The sequence below is a fragment of the Neomonachus schauinslandi genome, chromosome 1 (assembly GCF_002201575.2).
Source record: "Neomonachus schauinslandi chromosome 1, ASM220157v2, whole genome shotgun sequence".
In the NCBI taxonomy this organism is placed as follows: domain Eukaryota; kingdom Metazoa; phylum Chordata; class Mammalia; order Carnivora; family Phocidae; genus Neomonachus; species Neomonachus schauinslandi.
The window spans coordinates 72,817,137-72,835,381 of NC_058403.1; the positions used below are offsets into that span (position 1 = coordinate 72,817,137).

At 41.4% G+C, this 18,245-nt stretch overlaps 1 protein-coding gene across 1 annotated transcript in view; it reads left to right on the plus strand.

Moving 5' to 3' along the window:
* ATP13A5 (ATPase 13A5) overlaps positions 1-18,245 on the plus strand; it is a 120,567-nt gene that overhangs the window by 72,298 nt on the left and 30,024 nt on the right. Inside the window, 8 exon segments of the mRNA XM_021692644.1 lie at positions 1,355-1,479; positions 2,297-2,457; positions 4,494-4,619; positions 5,718-5,797; positions 8,208-8,250; positions 10,364-10,473; positions 13,863-13,959; positions 16,815-16,887. Of these exon segments, the coding sequence (XP_021548319.1) occupies positions 1,355-1,479; positions 2,297-2,457; positions 4,494-4,619; positions 5,718-5,797; positions 8,208-8,250; positions 10,364-10,473; positions 13,863-13,959; positions 16,815-16,887 (815 nt within the window).

Here is an 18,245-nt window from a genome sequence, read left to right on the forward strand (position 1 = left end):
TTGTTCTCTACTTCAGAGAGAAGTTTCTTTTTTTTTTTTTTTTTTTTAAGATTTTATTTATTTATTTGACAGAGGGAGAGAGGGAACACAAGTAGGGGGAGTGGGAGAGAGAGAAGCAGGCTTCCCGCTGAGCATGGAGCCCAATGTGGGGCTCGATCCCAGGACCCTGGGATCATGACCTGAGCCGAAGGCAGCCACTTACCCAACTGAGCCACCCAAGTGCCCCCAGAGAGAAGTTTCTTTACCATGTTCCCATCTAAGTTTGAGTTACATTTTTCACCAAGAAATCCATCTCTGATCTTTCTCCTAAAGAAGGTTTACTGACCATGTGTTTATTTCCTCTTTCTCCCAAGTTTCACCAACATGATAGAAAAGAAACAATATCAAAGAAAACTAGACAAGTGATAAGTGCAGATGAGAGATTTCTGTGTTTCCCTAAAATGTGAAGGAAGTGGGGGGGGGAGTGGCAACTGAATCAGCAGATGGAAAAAGCATAGTCTACACCATGTCAGAGAGAGAGATGGTGGGAGAGGGAAGTTGCTTCACCTTGTGGAAACTGAGAGGCTGAGACTCAGCTCTGTCACATATTGTGGAAGATGGAGGTGGGAAGGGACCCAACATCGGGGTTGATTGACCGTACACAGCAAGGTTAGATCCCTAGGTCTCCCTCTCCTTCTGCAATCTTAACTCCTCTCTGGACAGAAAAAGAAACAATGCGAGATTAAGCAGGAGATCTTGGCCCCCACATTTACTTTTTAAAAAGTCACCTGACATTTACTCCATTCCTGAGGAGAGGTTCCCCATAATGCATGTAACCCAGTTAGGCAGGAAGCTTCCAATTTCAAATTCTGAACACTTTTCAAATGCTTGATTGATGTCATATATTTTCTGAAGGTTACGGATGGAGGTTGAAATGAATGATTCCATATCCGACTATTACCATGGTATCTCATATGCAGTACATACTTAATCAATGTCTAACTAAAATGATTACGAGGTCAAAAAAGGTCTTTGAAATAAATTATATATATATATATATGAGATTAACAAAAGTTTTAAAAACCAACAGAAGAATTGGTAGATAAGCACATTGTTTTTAAAAATGGAGTTGAAACTGGGAGAAGTTGCCAAAAGATATAGAAGTGGTTGCCTCTGAGAAGGAGAAGGGGTGAGGGGGTGTGGAGATAGGGACTATTGGTTTTCATCACAAGCTTTGGGTTCTTTCTGATTTTTAAAACATATGCATGCATTATGTTGATAAAAGTTAGAAATTTTTTTAAAAGGAAAAAATAAAAGTTCAACTGTCAAGACTACATAAATAAGTTTTAAAATTGATTTTCTCCTGAATCCAAAGAGAGAAGGCAGAGTCAGAGATGACATTTCTGGGACTTCTCATAATGGAGAATCGCTTGAAAAAGGAAACCAAACCAGTCTTGAAGGAACTGAGTGAAGCCCGCATAAGGACGGTGATGATTACTGGTGCGTGTTTCTGGAGGCTTGACACATTCAATGTATCCCAGGAATGAGAAAAGACCATGTGAGCTGAGTGGGTTCATGTGGCTGAGGGAAAAGGAAAAATGCTTAGCTGTCATTTATTACCTTGGGCTCCCATTACCCTGGCACATGAGCAGCAGCCCTAACATGACCATAAGCTTTGGTAGCAGGGATCATACTTCATTCTCTATGTCTAATGTCCCCTCTCCCTACCCAGGCTTGGCACAGTGCCAGTCAGCTCACCATAAATGTTTAAACACAAGAATAGATATGTGCTCATCAGGAACCTCAGTGAGACTTCTGTGGAAAGGGTGTAAAGACTCTACTGGATTGTCCTTCAGGTCTGTGGGGCAGGCATGGCATATGCTGATCCAACGCAAGCATGGCTCAGCTTTCAGTGTTCTGTTCTCTGCTTGATGATAATCCATGTTCCAAGGATGGTTCCATGTTATGAGAGTGGACCTATGTTACCTTCACTGCTCAGGGCTGTCAGTCTCCTGAAGATCTGTCATAAAGTGCTTAACCATGTCTTTCTTCATTCGTGCTTGTTTTGGAAATATGCAATGTTCAGGACATGATGCTATTGTGGGAGGGAGATATAGACCTAGGTTTTGACCACTAGGGACAGACAGGCTTAGGCAAGAGGTTCCGCCCACCAAATGGTTATAAAATAAGGCCAGATAGAGGGAAATGCCTCCAAACAGTACCAGCAATGTGGTATGGCCACTCAGAAGAGGCAGAGCTCAGTTCTGGCTGCTGAGAGATTTATACAGAAAACAAGCTGACTCTCTTTGTCATCTAGGTGACAACCTTCAAACAGCCATTACTGTGGCAAAGAATTCTGAAATGATTCCTAGAGGAAGCCAAGTGATCCTTGTCGAAGCCAATGAACCAGAAAATTTTGTTCCTGCCTCTGTGACTTGGCAGCTGGTCGAGAACCAAGAGAATGGACTGGAGAAGAGTGTGAGCAAATGTTAGAAAGCCCCTTGGTGGCCTGCACTGATGGCATATAGCCCTGGTCCCAGCAGCCTTCTCTCAGCATTAGAAGTCACCACGGTCAAAACCCCTCACAGCTGTCCAGAGTTCTGCAGTTTGCAAAGCATTTAGCATTTCCACCGGCACTTCTCAGCCCTGGCTGTGCAAAGAAATCACCTGGAAGAGTTTTTAAGCTTCCAGTATCAAGGCTTCATTGATTAAATCCAACTCTCTGGGCTGGGAGCTTGCACTAGCCCTTTTCTCCCCAAGATTCTGATATGCAGTCATGGCTGAGAACCAATGATTTACACCCATATTTCCCATTTGATTTTCACAGTTAGCCTATGAAACTGTTCATTTCGCAAATGATAAAACTGAGGCCCTGCAAGGTAAGCTTACCCAAGACACACAACTGGCAAGTTGCAGAGCAGGAAATAAAATTTAAGTCTGTCTGATTGCACCCAGATCCATGGGTATTTAGATTGTGCTGTGCCCATGACATGAAGTTAACAGGTGTTGGGCTTCTCTAGATAGCAAGCTTCCTATGATTTTGTGAAGAAAATGAGTTGCAGCCTGACATCCCATCACTAAATGTAGCACCTCTGCCTACATGTGAGTTCAAGGACACGGTCCTCCAAGTGGTAAATTACAAAAATGCTCCCTTCCTCAAGACTGACCAGCCCCTTGGATTGTTAAGTGTAGAGTAGGCCTTGTTCAGTATACAAACTGCACAACTGTACAGAGTGACTTTGCCCCTACTTGGCTCAAACCCCATTGCATCGGCTGTAAAAGATGGCAGCTCTCTCTATGTTTTGGGCAGATTTCTGGTGCTTATTTCCTTGCAAACTCACTTGCTTCTGTGTTAATGCATGTTGCCTCAATTACACTATGTGATAAAACTCAGGTCTTCGCTAATTTTTAACAAACAGTCCACTCACACTACCCATTCACCTGTGTAATACCTTTACTGAATTTTTGGTTGTTGCTGGGAGAAGTCACATCACAGTCTCAGGCTTTTCCGTCCTCTCTGGCTCCCTCCCACCACACTTTCCTTCTCCAGCTTTCCAGTGAAAACAAAAGGAATTCTGTCCTTACCTCATGTGGAATGCTTTAAGCATATCTTTTGTTGGCTGTTTTGCAATGAGGGATGGAAAGGGAGGGGTGTATTGCTTTGCCTCCCAATTCAGCACATCAAAGTATTTTTCTTCCCAAAACAATGCTTTCCCTCAGATGGATCCTTCTAATGAAAAAAATTTCTCACCTTTTACACTATTTGAACTGAGAGTCTTACACTAATGTAAGGACCTCTGAGAAATGTTGCATGAAAAAACGTGATCAGCTGTTGGCACGATGAGTGCATGTGCATTCATTGGGGCTCTTTCTTGGGGCTGACCAGGGGCGGCTAGAATGCAGTGATGGGACACACTGATAGGTGGAGGGCAGGAGAGAAAGGGTTTCAGCAAAGGAGTCGAACTGGTGCAATGGCACATAGGGTATGCAAGAGGAGCTGGGCACCGTGAGGGAACATGTCACCTGTTGAGGTGGGGAGAAGGCAAGTGCTATAAGGAGTTAGGCTCCAAAGAAGGAGTCTGCCTATTTTACAGGGAAGAAATTGGGGCATGATGTGTGAATGAATGAATGAACGAATGGTAAAAGATCTTAGGAAATAAAAGTCTGCATGAAGAGGAGAAGAAAGAGAAGGAAAGAATGTTTTCTAGTCTTCCTTGGAATCATTAACTGGTACCTTGGAAGGATTTCCTTAGTAGACTAATATCACATGTATTATCTCCTAGGACAAGATCCCAAGCATTATGTTGTCAATGTCTCATATGTTCATATAATTTGGGGAGGACATTAGGAGTGTCTTCTTTATCTGAGTCTAAGTTCCATGGACAAATTACACATTATGTATTTGCTGGCCTTCCCACCGTTATGTAATTTAAACACACTTCCTTCCATAAAACACAGGAAAGCAGAGACATTCCTTGAGAACCCATGTGGAAACTATGCCCTTTTAAATTTAGGAAACCTACCTTAACATTGGGAACAGTTCAGTGCCTGATGGAGCAAGAGGGAGCTGTTACCATTTTGCAGTGAGTGGGAAATCATACCAAGTGATATTTCAGCATTTCAACAGCTTGCTTCCAAAAGTAAGTACTGGTGAAATGAAATGTTTTGTTTTGCTCTCAAATTAGTGAGTCAAAAAAGAAGAGAGAAGTGAAGGTGATGATCAGTGAGGTTATCTCAGATTTGGGGAATAAACATCCCCAAAGGGGCACTGCTCCTTCAGAAGTTCTCTAGCCCTACCTGGTCCTGCATATGTGCATGACCCCTTCTTCAGAGTCTGAGCTCTGGTCCAGCTCCTCGCCCTCATGGCCAGCCCAATCTCAGCCTTCTTCCATCTCTCCCTCCCCAGCAGGGAGTATCTCCAAATAGTTCCAAATGCACTGCCTGTTTTGTGGGTCAGCCTCTCTGAAAGCCACCAACTCAATGTCAGGCTGAGCTCTATTCCCTGTCCTGTCTGGATTCTTAAATTACAGCAGCAGGAAATAAAAGCCCATGGTTTATTTTCAAAATCATTTGTTATCTTGTCCTCTGTGTGTCTATTTAAAAATAGTGCTGTGCAGGGTTGTGCTATCAGTGTAAAGGAGGTAAGTGGAGCACAAGCTGAGGGCAGCAACCATCTGTAAGCAGTTTCTTGAAAATTCTGTTGCCTTACCAGTCAAGGACCATTGAATCTCGACCCCAGAGGCTTCTAGAAAGCTGTTAGTGCAGTTCCTCCTTGAGGAGTTGGGGCAGCTGAGATTCAGAGAGGTAAGGTCCCTTGTGGAAGGTTTGCCCAGCTAGTTGGACCAGAGCTGAGAATAGAACCTTGGTTCTCCACTCTTCATCTGTTTCTTTTCCTTTACCTATACTGCAATTGTGGAGATGGTGTTTAGTAAAAGGAACTATATTTCCTTAAGCATTTTTGTCCTATATGCTCTGCTGCTTTCCAGTTATTAACTCAAGGTTATCCCATCTCAGAAAAATGGCCTGGAAGGAAGTCATAACGTTGTGATGGGGGATGAAAGTGAAAGTTGAATAGTAAAGCACCAAGTCCCCTTTCTCCCTGTCCTGACATTTGGGCTAATGACATACTGCCCAAGGCTATATTCAAACAGTGGCCAGGAATGATTTTCAGGGCTGTTCTTTTATTTAAAAAGTGTACTTCATCCTAACCTTATTGTAATAGTTGTTTTTCTCTTTAGATTCTGGTGAATGGAACCATTTTTGCAAGAATGTCTCCTGGACAGAAATCTAGTCTTGTTGAAGAATTTCAAAAATTAAAGTAAGTATTATTGCTTGAAAGAGGAGAGTGTATTCGTTATCTATTGCTGTGTAACAAATTACCTCCAGATTTAGTAGCTTAGAATAACACTATTTATTATTTTTCATTTCTATGGGTCAGAAATCCAGGTGTGCTGAATGGAGTCTTCTGGCTCCGGGTCTCTCACAAGGCTGCCATCAGGTGTCTGCCAGGACTGCAGGTCCCTCAGCGCTGGAGTTGGAGGGGCCTGCCACCAGCCTCTCTTGCATATTGTTGACAGGATTTAGATCCTGTGGGTGGTTGGGCTAAGAGTCCCAGTTTTCCATTGGCTGTTGGACAGAAGCCACCCACAGTTCCTTGCTACATAGGTCATTTCATAAGGCAGTTCACAGTGTGGTAGCTAGCTTCCACAAGAGTGAGCAAGCAAAAAGAGATAGAGTGAGAGAGAGAGAGATCAGTATTTTTATATCCTCATCTTAGAAGTGATATCCCATTACTTTTGCTAAATTATTTTTATGAGAAACAAGTCACTAGGTCCAGCCCCCACTCAAGGAAGTGCTTTATACAACATTATGAATACCAAGAAGTGGCAATCACAGAGAGCCATTTTGGAAACTGTCTACCCCAGACAGCATTCCTTCTGTGGCCTCTACAGCATAACTTAGAGGAAGATTCTCGGCTTGAATGTGGAGAATAGAAAAAATAGGGGCTTGTGTAGTTCAGAACAGGAAAAATGGGGAAGCATGTGAGTCATCATCTGGAATTATTTAAGGTTGGTCCATTAGAAGATATGTGAATGATTTCAGGTCTTCTAGGAAAGAGGTGGAGTGATATTTTCACTTTATCTGACCCTGCTTGGGTTTGGGTATGGAGGCCAAAAAAAAAAAAAAAAAAGTCCTTTCTTATGTCCTTTAAAAAGTATAGATGACTGAGTCACATCAGAATGAAATAGTTCTTGAGACCAGACCTACCTATAACTTTCTGGGAATGTTACAGTTTCTGGGCTACAGATTTCTGGAAAGTGAAAAGGAAAGGAGAACAGTGAAACTTCACATAATTGCCGAGAAGTAGTAGGTAAAATCAGGAGACTGACTTTCACTATTATTTTTTGTTGCCAAAGCATTCTTAGAGAAGTTTTAAGAAACTGCCTATCAACTCCCATAATGTATTGAGGCTGGGTTAGTAACTGGTGTCTAAAATGACTGTTTTACTTACATGGTCATTATATGATAGTGGCTGAAGAAAGTAATTTTACCCTTCTCAAATGTCTAAGAAATTTTGTCAATTTATATGCTTACTTTGAAAAGCTATATTCCCTTAAAGAAAAATCAATTCAGGAAGATAGATGCTACCTCAGAATGAACTGTCTTCTCAATTTCCCCATCTTACTCCTTCTGCCTTTATCACTGGCAATGCACATAAGGTTGTCCAAGTTCTTGCCTGCATTCAGGAAACACTAGAAGATGTAAGATTCTTTGTGTGATGTAAAGACTAAATAGGTGCTTCAAGCTTGAAGAAAGGAAGCCACTTCAGCAAATGTGTGTAGTCATGACACACATGTGAGCACATGAAATGTTCATAGGGGGATCTTCATGTCTAGCAGCCAAATATTAGGTCGAACTTCATGAGTTTGTTTACATTTGACAATTTTCAACTTATAAAAATGACCATTTCTTATGTGTCAACTAATAATAAGGAAATTGTCTGAGAACTTCATTTTTTGCCTGTATTGATTTTGTTGTTTTGTGTGTTTTTGGCAAATTGTCTCTGAGCCTTTAATAGTATTGCCATTAATCAATACCTGTAATGTATTATTTACCTATAAGAGAAGACAGAGTGTGTCCTGCATCAGAAATTCCTTTTCTTTCGCAACAGCTTTATATTTACTCTTCTATTTATATTGTTGTGTTTGCACATCAAACCAGTACAGCACATTATCTCATATCACTCCAGGGTGCATCAAGATTATGTGTCTATATCTCTGGTTCTATCTGTTCAACCATTTCCCACGCGTTTCTCCTCCTAGTGTCTAAACTCTAAACTTTCAATGGTGTCAGCCACCAAATCACAGATGGATTAGGTTGTATCTGTGTGCTAGGGGTGGGAAGTGTGTGATTATGGCTGTACACTCTGAAGCTTAGCCATAGTCGATACAATCACCCAGGACTTCTTTCGAAATGTATAATCATCTTGGTGGACGTCTTTGGCAGAATCACTATCCTTTCTATGGGGTTGAAACAATTTAAATAATACAATGGCCTTATTCCTCCAGGAATATATCTCTCCAAGTCATTTTCCATCAGCCTGATTCCATGTGTGTTCAAAACACACACACACACACACACACACACGTTGCATGTGAGTTGGTTGTGATGAAAATTATCCAAGTGAGGCATTAAGGCATTAATTTTTCTCATGGTTTCCCTTACAGTTATTATGTGGCCATGTGTGGAGATGGGGCTAATGACTGTGGGGTGAGTAGAAATGACTTCAACCAATGGAGGTGGTTCCCAACTGTCCCTTTTGAGGACCCCACCTTTCCCCGGGGTCTGTCTCTTCACCCTCTGCCAGCAATCACTTCACAGTTTGCTGTTTACATTCCCTACACCCGAGTGTTGGCTGAATGCTGAGAGGTGTAAAGCCGGATGAGCCACTTCCGCTGTTTTCTGACAACTCCTAGGATAAAAAGGACAAGGAGACTACTTAGACTCCTGTAGCTCAGACCCAGAAGGGACTTTACAAGATGAGCTGGCTTAAATCTCTCATGTTATCAAATAAAAGTGAAAATCAGGGAGGTGAATTCTTTTTTCTTTTTCTTTTCTTTTCTTTTTCTTTTTATTTATTTATTTATTTTGCCTGAAGTCACACAACTTGGTAAAGGGTTAGTGAAAAAAAACATTTGAAATGGATGATTTAAAGTTTTGATTTACGTATAAACTGCATTTTTTTCCTGCTAAACTTCTCCAGGGTTAGTTTCTAAAAGTTGGCTTTAACCCCCCATTTTTTTTTTTAAAGATTTTGTTTATTTTTATTTATTTGACACAGAGAGAGAAACAGCATGAGAGGGGATAGGGTCAGAGGGAGAAGCAGGCTCCCTGCTGAGCCGGGAGCCCGATGTGGGGCTCAATCCCAGGACTCCGGGATCATGACCTGAGCCGAAGGCAGTCACTTAACAAACTGAGCCACCCAGGCGCCCTAACCCCAAATTCTTACCATCAGTGAAGAAAATTGCTTTGTATTTCCAAAGCCTATTAGATACTTAAGATCTAGGTAGTTGTTTTACTTTCTTTTTACATATTTTCTTCAAAGTTCTGTGAAAAACTGTGCTCACACTTAAAGATCTATTATAAATTTTTCTACCTTACGCTTCATGAGAAGCCAGTTGTTAGTCTGCTCTTCAAAGCCTAAAATGAGTACCCATTCCCATAGTTATGTAGAATTTAGAACAAAAGAACTAATAAGTGTTAAAAAGGACATAGTCTCGGGTGCCTGGGTGGCTCAGTCGGTTAAGCGACTGCCTTCGGCTCAGGTCATGATCCTGGAGTCCCGGGATCGAGTCCCGCATCGGGCTCCCTGCTTGGCGGGGAGTCTGCTTCTCCCTCTGACCCTCCTCCCTCTCGTGCTCTCTGTCTCTCATTCTCTCTCTCACAAATAAATAAATAAAATCTTTAAAAATAAAAAAAAAAAGGACATAGTCTCTGCCTCTCTAAAATTCATTATCTGGTTGGGGAAAGAATCTTGCATAATATTAACCCAAACATAAAGTAGATGGTCCTAAAATATGTAATAGAGAAACAAAATACTAAGGAAGAAAAGAGGAAAAAGCAAATATTCTAATACTTATTGAACAGGAATTTCATGGTAACAAGATACTTTGCAGTACTACAGAACTACAGAAGTACAAAATCCCATTTTATGCTCACATAATTCTTGTAGGATTAAGAATTTGCTGGTCTGTTAATTAGCCACTGTCTGCTCTGTGCACTCTCTGGGCTGCTTCCAGTCTTGATGAGAATGAATCAGCCTTTATTTTAGTGAGGCAACACATGGCCTGGAATGATCTATGATGTGTATGATCTGGTCCCTGTCTCCAGTGAAGATGCTTTACACCCCGTACTTCATCCCAGCAGTTAGCTGGTTGGCTAGATCAGGCCACCCAGGAAAAGTGGGGATTAGATATCTTTTCCTTTTGTTCATGAAGATGGCCTGCTGAGTGGTAAGAATTGTGATAGGAAAGGTCCCCCACAAATGTCCACCCAAATGCTGTCACCTTTTTCATCGACTTCTTGAATGAGTGCTTCCATTTTCTTATGACATCTACATCCCCACAACCAATGCACACACACAAGAACACACCCACCACTCTTCTACCTCAGGATCATTGTTTATCTGCTGCCTCCTTAGTTAATGACTTCCTGGGTTAGGAGAGGATGGGTACTCCAGGTGGAGGGACAGCATAAGCACAGACCTGGGGCTGGAAGGCTACAGTGTTATAAACTCGACAATGTGAAGAATAGCCTCAGGGTGTTTGAAGAGTTAGAGCCTGGCCCGAGGAGTCCTGGGCGTAACATGGATTTATCATTGTAGGCTTTGAAAATGGCTCACGTGGGCATTTCGCTGTCAGAGCAGGAGGCGTCTGTGGCCTCCCATTTCACCTCAAAAACAGCCAACATCGAGTGCGTGCCTCAGCTCATAAAGTAAGACACCTCTTCCCTTTCCACCCTCATGACCGATGGGCTCATTATCTGACTTTGGACAGAACTCAACCATAATTTAAAGCGATAAATTTCACAACAGAGGTATGGGTAAAGTGCTACCAGAGCACCAATGAAGGGGCCATTCGTGCTGCTTGGGAATGCTGGTAAAAGCCACCCAAAAAGTGACTTTTGCTGAGGCTTACAGGATGAAAGGCGATGTCATGTGGATAGTTGAAAGGTGGAGTTGATATTTAAAAACCAATTGCATTTCTTCCTTCTCCTCTCCCTTATTTTGTATGTTGGGTGCATAGTGGAAACTTCCTCACTGGAATTGGGGTGGGTGAGGAAGCACAAAGGGAACACTGCATCAGATAGCTTCCCCAAATAGTGTTACCTCTCCAAGATACAAGTCGGCGAATATCCAAAATGATCACATGAAAGACTACATTCGAGGGAAGGGGAAGGAATTAAAGACCTGATTTTCTCAGTAGCTCCCTCACCTCGCCTCGATTCTCATTGCTGATTTTGTGTCTACTCATATTTGAAATGTACCTAAGAACAAAACATTAGGTTTTATATTTTGTTCATAAATCTTATTCACCTGTAGCTTCCTATAACACTGCTGGGTAACTTCAGTCTATCTTCATGGCCAGTGGTCTGAAAGACATCACCAAAACTTGAGATTTATTCAAAAAGGATGATCATGAAGTTCTCCAGCATGTCCCTTGGTGCATCTGTGCATCTGAATGGGCAACTACTAGCAGGAATCACTCACCTAAAGGTGCCAGTCTTGAAATTCCATGCCCGTGTCTGGTTGCATAGCAGCGAGACAGCTTGACACATCTCCCTGATCCCGGGGTGCACGTACCTGTGTCCTTCCACACCCTGAAACATCAGCACCTCCCCTGCCTCTAGAGTAGCTCCTTTTCCTAATTCCTGTGGTCTCCAGTCCTCCGAGCCCTGAGAACCTCAGAGCGCTTTGAACTCTTTCCCTTCTTTGCCCATAGCCAAGCAGGCATTGTGTTTTCCTGATCTGTCTTTCGAAGACTCTCTCCAAGCCCTTTCCTTACTCTCTCTACTATCTTAACTTTGGTTCATATCAAGGTAACTACAAAATGAGAGTGCCCAGGACCCTCTCCCTAGATCATGGTTTCTATCATCAACGCAACTCATGGAACTTCTTAAAATATTGTGCTTGGAAATGTGATGGATGAAGGATGAGACAAATCTTTGCCTTGGAGGATTCACATCCCAGTAAAGGTCCAGATAGATAGAAATATAGTCACAAAATGGAGAATCTTCTGCCTGATAACTGAGAAGTGCTCAACAAATTAGTTTTAATACATTAATGTCCAAACAATATGGTAGTTGTTCTAGCAGTTCAGGTTGATGACTTAAGCCAGGAAGGAAGATTTCAGCAGGGGAGTTGGAACTTGAAGGATGGACAGGATGTATGTAAATAGGAAGGAGGTGGGAGAATATTCCAGGTGGGGGAAGTGGAGAGCCATGTTTAGAAATGGGGTTTTAACTGGAGAGTGCAGGAGCCCAATAGCCCAGTTGGTAGGAAGCTTTTCACGTGGGAGTTATGGAGGGTAAGCTGGAGCACCAGGTGTGGAGGAAGTTTAAACTCTTGGACAGTTACACAAAGTGCCTACTTGATACAACCAAAAGGCAGTGGCATTTGAACTTCAGATGTTTTGTCTCACACATGTGACCTAATGCATTTGTGAATGCAATGTAGTGTTTTAAGATCCAAGTCATAACATAAAATTTCTCTAGTGGCAGATGGCTTAGTAAGACTTCAGGTTAGAAGCTCTTGACTTTTATATTTCATAGATTCATAAAAATTAGATATGATTCAGCTCTTTTAGGCTCATTTTACCCTTGCTATCCTTGATGCATGCTTATTCCTGGGAAAACATACTCCAGATGGGGCATTGAGGTACAGTTTTAGATGCATAGATCCACAGGTTCTCGTTTGTATCCTTTGAAACATGATTGACTTGTTGCTCTAGTTGAAGCCCTTCAGGACAAGGACTGTACCTCATTCATTTCTATATTATCGTGCCCAGTACTAAGCTGGGTACATCAGAACATTCAATGAATGGTTGTGGAATGCGTAACTACATGAGTTAGCTTCTTAAAATTTATCATCATTAGGAATAGCGGTAATTTTGGAGGCCCGTGCAAACCTCCTTTATACTTTCCTCAGAATGGCTTTTTGCACTTGCCTTTGAATTTGGGTGCTTTCATTTTTCTGGAAAGGCACACACAAAAGGATAAAAAAGATGAAACCACAAAGTTTATGTGAGAAATCAGTCCAGGCTTCACATGCTGGCCCCTCCTCAGCTTGAGTGCTGCTCCAGTCTCTGCGTTGAAAACAAATGGCAGTGCCTCACGGCCTGGTGGAAAACATCTGGCCAACGCATCCTGGCCCATCTCTCCCAAACCTGTTCATCATGCCTGAGGGGAAGCGGTTACTAGTTTGGCTTTTAAGGTTTTCCTTCTCGGGTACCCCATCCACTGACAAAGTGTTTGAGCAGCACAGATGTCCGTGCCACCGGGGGAGGACGTGGGCTGCCTCCCATGCGAATTCACTTCTGCCTTGACAAGAGAGGCTACAGGAGGGGTTGTTTGCCAGGTTTCCCCACTCATCCATAGTGAGTTCCTGCTCTGCACTGTCTTCTTTGCCTGTCATCACCCCTTGCCTGAACCAAGCCTCAGTTAAGGGAATAACAGCTCAAACAGCATTTTTTAAAAGGGGGAATACTGACTTTTTAACCTGCAGTTTTTACTGTGGCCTTTATGTCTTTTGAACTCCACCCCAGCTCAGATTATTACCATGGGTTCTTCCTGGAGCATTGAAACTAACAAAACCACATTCATCTCACATACTGGAGTCACATCCACGCTTCCTAACATGCGAGAACACCTGTCCTTTAGCTTGAAGTCTCTGTGGGACTCCAAAACGTACACAGTTCAGTTCTCAGAAGCAACTGTTGTTAGGACGTAACGAGTCACAGTCAAGTCAAAGCTCGACATTTTGCACCTTATCATGATGTCTTGTGTTTATAATATCCATGTTAATCTTTTTAGTTCACTGAAAATAAAGACTGTGCCTGATTCATTTATATCCTCCATGACTCTAAGCAGAATGCTGGTACTTCATCAGCCCTAAATAAAAGTGCGGTATGAGTCAGTGAGTGAGGTCATGATTAAAGCAGAGAATGAATGAGCAAATTTCGCTTCAATAAATAATTGAGAGGATGAATCATTGATTAAGTGAAGGTATATGAACAAGCTATTAAACTGAACTCCGTTTGAAATATAAAAGAGACTAGGAAATGTATATCATCCATAACCAGTTGTTTTTATTTTTTCTCAAACAGAGAAGGCCGAGCTGCTCTGGTTTCATCCTTTGGGGTATTTAAATACTTGACCATGTATGGCATAATCCAGTTTATTGGTACATCACTGCTCTATTCGGTATGAACCTAAATAATTTCTTCCCAGTTTTAGTTGCATTTACATTCTTGGTTTATTCTTTGGGGTGTGGCTCTTACACAGGATTTAATGTTTTATAAATAAATGACATTTCTCAAAATAGATGTCTGCAAACTTGGGAACTTGGCATAACTGCACATGACACATGGAGCTAGAAATAAGTAGCTAGGGATCAGTTTTCTAGGAGTGTTGTTTTTTTTCTAGATAACCTGAGACACTTGACCTCTTCAAGAGTCTATTTCTTTACTTGGAGTATGAAGAGAGCTTCAGAACAGCCTAAATATAACTCAGCAGGAAATGCATCAGTCTTCAGCTATGGAATATTTTTGACAAAAGACTAAGAGGAGGTAAAAAGAAACAGAAGTTTTTGAATTTGATCTTGAAGCACTCAAAAACTAGAAGAATTCCCATATTGGAACTTTACTGCTGAAACTGCCCAGAACTTACACACTTAGACATGTCATTAGTAAAGGATTAGCATTAAAAAAAAATTTTTTTTTTTAAGATTTTTATTTATTTATTTGACAGAGAGAGAGAGCAGCAGAGGAAGAGGGAGAAGCAGACTCCCCACTGAGCAGGGAGCCCAATGTGGGACTGGATCCCAGAACCCCGGGAATATTGACCTGAGGCAAAGGCAGACACTTAACTGACTGAGCCACCCAGGCGCCCCTTATTTAAAAATTTTTACGACTGCCTTCGGCTCAGGTCATGATCCCAGAGTCCTGGGATCGAGCCCCGCATCGGGCTCTCTGCTCAGCGGGAAGCCTGCTTCTCCCTCTCCTACTCGCCCGCTTGCGTTCCCTCTCTGGCTGTCTCTCTCTCTCTCTCCCTGTCAATTAAATAAATAAATAAAATCTTTTTTAAAAAAAAAAAAAAAAATAAAAATTTTTAAAAAAGGACTTTTGAAATTAAATGATAAAAATAATCATTTTAAAATTAACTATATAGAAGAAATATATATAACTTGAAAGTAATCTTCATTATTTCAGTCATAACTTGCTCTACAGTGAGATGATCCAACAGGCTCAGGGAACACTTCAGGGAGGCAATTATTATACTGTTTTTCTGAGACATTTGAGAGATGAACGAGAGGACCACAGAACTCTAGCATCTGGTGGGCTGTTGTGGGCAAGAATCTCGCACAGAGGGCTAAGCGGCAACCAGGCAGATAGAAACAGGAACTGCGTTGGGAGTCAGAAAACCTAGATTCAAGTTCTGCCTCTATCACTAAGAACACCTTAGATCTTGCCCTTGGCCAAGCCCTTATGTGCCTCTGGGATGTCAGCCTGGTAGACTTCCCAAGTTCTCCATAGTTCTAGGAAAGTTGCTTCTAGAACAAAACTAAAGCTGCCTTGGAAAATTTCTCCCTGTTCCATCTCATCTGCATACGTATAATTGTACCATTCTGAGGGGAAAAGAAAGGAAAGGGTATGAGAAAGAAATGTAAAGAAGACAGAGAGAGAGTTGGAGGGTGAGAACCTTGGGGAACCATTTATGGAGGATGAGGAACAATTTATGTCTTCTCAAAACTATGAAAGACTTCTCAGTTCCAAAGTCTTCATGCATAGAGTTGTGTTCACATAGAGATAGGCCACTCTGTAGCCATTCACTCTGATGGTCTAGACCTGAATAAGAGTGTCCCCCAAAGACCTTTATTTTTTTTTAAAGATTTTACTTATTTATTTGAGAGAGAGAGAGCATGAGCAGGGTGAGGGGCAGAGGGAGAAGCAGACTCCACTGAGCAGGGAGCCCAACGTGGGGCTCGATCCTGGGACTCCGGGGTTATGACCTGAACCGAAGGCAGTCGCTTAAGCAACTACACCACCCAGGCGCTCCCCCCACCCCCTCCCCACAGCAGAGACCTTTAATCAAAAACTTCAGGGCCTTGGGTTCATACTCTAAAAATCTAGAACTATTTATCATTTGCTTAAAGGTGGTCTCTAATGGTTCAGATCATAACTTAGTGTCAGTCAGCAGCTATGAAGCAGAGAAACAGAGCTGCCTGCAACAGGTATTGCCAAGCAAGTTTCTGGAGGTAACAAGTTGACTTTTATATATGACTCCATAAATGTGAACTTCAAACAAGTTCTGTGTCTACACAAACCTTAGGAAGTCAAGCGTACCAGACTGAAGTCTGTAATGGGATTACTTGGGGTAGAGGTACTTGTTCAGTTTGTGAAAGTGAATGGACCCCAAGAGAACGATATTGTGAACTCAGCCTCTGGATAAGGATGGAGAGTAATACCTGTTGAATGACTTGTGGCTTGGATTTCAAAATTTTATGCTTGACATTCCCAGTGGGTATCTTATTTCGAGAATTCAGCTGTCCAGGCTGAGAGTGTAGCTGCCAGATTACTGTGGCCAATAAAGAGGGTGTTTCCCAACTGACTGACTCTCATTGCTAATATGGAATTAAGTTAAACACTGGGAAAATTGTGATCTGGTTTCATTCTCTCCAGTGAGATGCTAAAAACCTAGGTAAATTACTTTCTTTTTAAAGAGGAAAGAAAAATAACTGTTGCTTCCTGATTACCTTCAGAAAGAGTTTTGGCAATGATAACAATGCTACAACGGCAGAAGCAACTCTTCTATTTACTTTTCAAGGTTTATTTATTTATTTTTAGAGAGAGAGAGACAGAAAGAGAGCATGGGGAAGGAGAAGCAGAGGGCGAGGGAGAGAGAGAATCTCAAGCGGACTCTGCCCTGAGTGCAGAGCCCGAGGTGGGGCTTGATCCCATGACCCTGAGATCATGACCTGAGACGAAACCAAGAGTTGGATGCTCAACTGACTGAGCCACCCAGGCGTCCCCTTATATTTACCTTTATTTCCTTTTCAGCAACTACAGCTCTTTGGGAATTACCAGTATCTCATGCAAGATGTAGCCATTACCTTGATGGTCTGTTTAACAAGTAAGTGTTTTAGCAAAGTAAACAGAATTATTTGTATTTATCCATTACACTCTAGAAATACTCACACAAATCAAAGCTTCTGTGAAAGATGCACCTTTATTACTAAAACCACATTACCTGTGAGTTTTTTGAAAGAGGGGTTGGAGTAAGTTGAGGCTTGAAGTCCTCAGATTTGGCACTAAAATATCCTGATAGCAAATAGGTCTTAGCCTCATAAAATGATCAGTGTATTCTGAGTTCTTCATAGGTGTGTGTCTTGTGAATAGAAAAATGTATAGGAAATCTAGAAAGGGAAATCTTTAAAACCCAAAGGTCACTTTCTATTATTTAGCTATTCTTCACATTGACATGAAACCAGATTTTTGCTAGGTATTTGACATGTGAGAACAGATGCTAGCATTTAATTCCAGGAATTCTCTCAAAAGCAAGGTGTGGCTCACAGCAGCTATTGCTCATTTCCTTCCTTTGAGATGACACTGATGAAGTATTTCCTATCAAAGAACTCAGGGTTTCATACTAACTCTTAATAAGTGAGAAAGGTGACTGCCTCAACAGAGAGCAAAGAAAAAGAATGACATAGTCATCTCTTTTTCCTTGTTCAACAATGGAAGTGTTATGAAAACTAACAGATAAAACATCAGGCAATGAAGGATATTAATAACCTTGAGAATTTCATGTAACATCAGAGATGTACCAGCATCAGAGATGTAAGTAACATCAGTTTCAATTCTTCGGGCTGAAATGTATATTTGTAGTCCATTAAGATATTTTTCTGTGTGTTATTAATAGTCACATGACTAGAACATTTTGAATCAAAGATCTTGCTTTTGCAATGTTGGATATTTTTAAGCAATTTGTATGATTTACTTGTGAACATGGTTGATGATGCTAAAAAAAGAAAAAAAAACACCAGGAAGTTCCAGGAGCTAAGTTAGCAGGCAGTAGCATGAAGGTGAAAGCCATGGCCATTTTCTCCCATTCCCTATCTCTGCAAACTTTGGCAAACTATTTATGAAATAATTTCCTGATATGAAATGTCCTCAGGGGGTTGAGAGGATCAGATAAAACAATGCATGTGAAGTGTACAGCAGTGTGTCACCCATTGTAAGCACTCATCACAAGATGAATGCTATCACCTTGAGCCTATTCTCTTTTGCTTCCTTCGAAATGACTGGCTAACTCAGTGAGCCCTTGAACAGAATTAGACTGCATATAAGTAGATAGTTTGATTAGAAATCCAAAAATATGGGCAGTGTGTTTGGGATATTTTTTTTTAAGATTTTATTTATTTATTTATTTATTTATTTATTTATTTATTTATTTATTTATTTATTTATTTATTTATTTATTTATTTATT